Below are 1,166 nucleotides of genomic sequence, written 5' to 3' on the forward strand. Positions count from 1 at the left end.
TATCATCATAAGTATGGATGATACTTCAGTAATGACTTGTGACTATTATAACTACTGATTGACCATCTGTCGTGATTGTTTATAAAAAAAGAAACATCATACTGTGTATTAGTTTACATAGAGCCTGTATACGGTAATACGTATATAACTATTGCTCATGTGCTGAGCCAGGACTAATCTCAAGGTGTCCAACACACAAAGGAGACAGAACGGATTGACAATTATATAATGATATTCGGGAAAACGGCGCTGACGCAGTGCCCATTGTACAATGTCACAGTTGTTAAGGTCACACGATCGACGATAAGGAGGATTACCCTTATCCATATAATATTGATATTTGTGAACAACTCAATAGGGTATAACCAACATGGGTGTAACATGATGATGAGTATTATGACAGGTAGTAGCATGACACTTGTGTTCACATGATCTTCGTTATGGTCACTATTCGCAACATATCTTATAATCAAAGCTGGATAGGCATATAGCGAAGGCCTGATAATAATAATACTAGTAATAAGATATAATATTACTCTTCCAATTACTTGTAGTGCTGATAATGGGTATCTATAATCCATAGTGAACTCATCTTTATTAATTCTCCCAAATTGGAGATATACCACCTCTTCTTCTTCTTCGACCTCATCATTATTTAGTTGATGATGGACACTATTCTTATCATCATCAATTATGCTACTGGTACTGCTGTGGCGGTCCAAGCGAATCAACTGGAAGTTCTTAACTGATGCCTTTGTAACTCGACGATTGAAATTGAGGACGAATGCTCTGAGATTATCGTTCCATTTAGGGTTTTTATTCACATACCTATAATGATGATGAAGAGTATTGGTTATCATCACCATCATCATCGTCATCACAGTACAACATTACATTTGTAGATCAGAAGGTAGTTTAGATAGTGTTGTTCTTGTTCTTGTTGTTGGATGCTGAGTAGTATTGTTATATGATGATGATACTACCACTAGTACAGATGATGAATATTATTGGAGGCACAATCTGGTACATACCATCTTCCCCTTCTTCACGTTTCCTGCTGGTCCTGCTACTGCTGCTCATCATCATCATTTTCTGCTTCTGACGTTGCCTATATTGAGGATGTGATGGTCCAACCTCATGAATAACGAGGCCCTTCTGAAACAATA

The 1,166-nt window shown here is 37.1% G+C and overlaps 1 protein-coding gene across 1 annotated transcript; it reads right to left on the reverse strand.

Moving 5' to 3' along the window:
- Nucleotides 1–548: 548 nt before the first annotated feature.
- Pmar_PMAR000008 (conserved hypothetical protein) lies at nt 549–828 on the reverse strand (the record flags this gene model as incomplete). Its single annotated transcript, XM_002783015.1, has 2 exons — nt 549–637; nt 698–828. Coding segments are annotated over 2 exons (220 nt in total), but the record flags the coding sequence as incomplete, so codon positions are not given.
- Between the last annotated feature and the right edge of the window lie 338 nt (nt 829–1,166).

The sequence above is a fragment of the Perkinsus marinus genome, assembly GCF_000006405.1.
Source record: "Perkinsus marinus ATCC 50983 genomic scaffold scf_1104296937784, whole genome shotgun sequence".
Taxonomy (NCBI): domain Eukaryota; phylum Perkinsozoa; order Perkinsida; family Perkinsidae; genus Perkinsus; species Perkinsus marinus.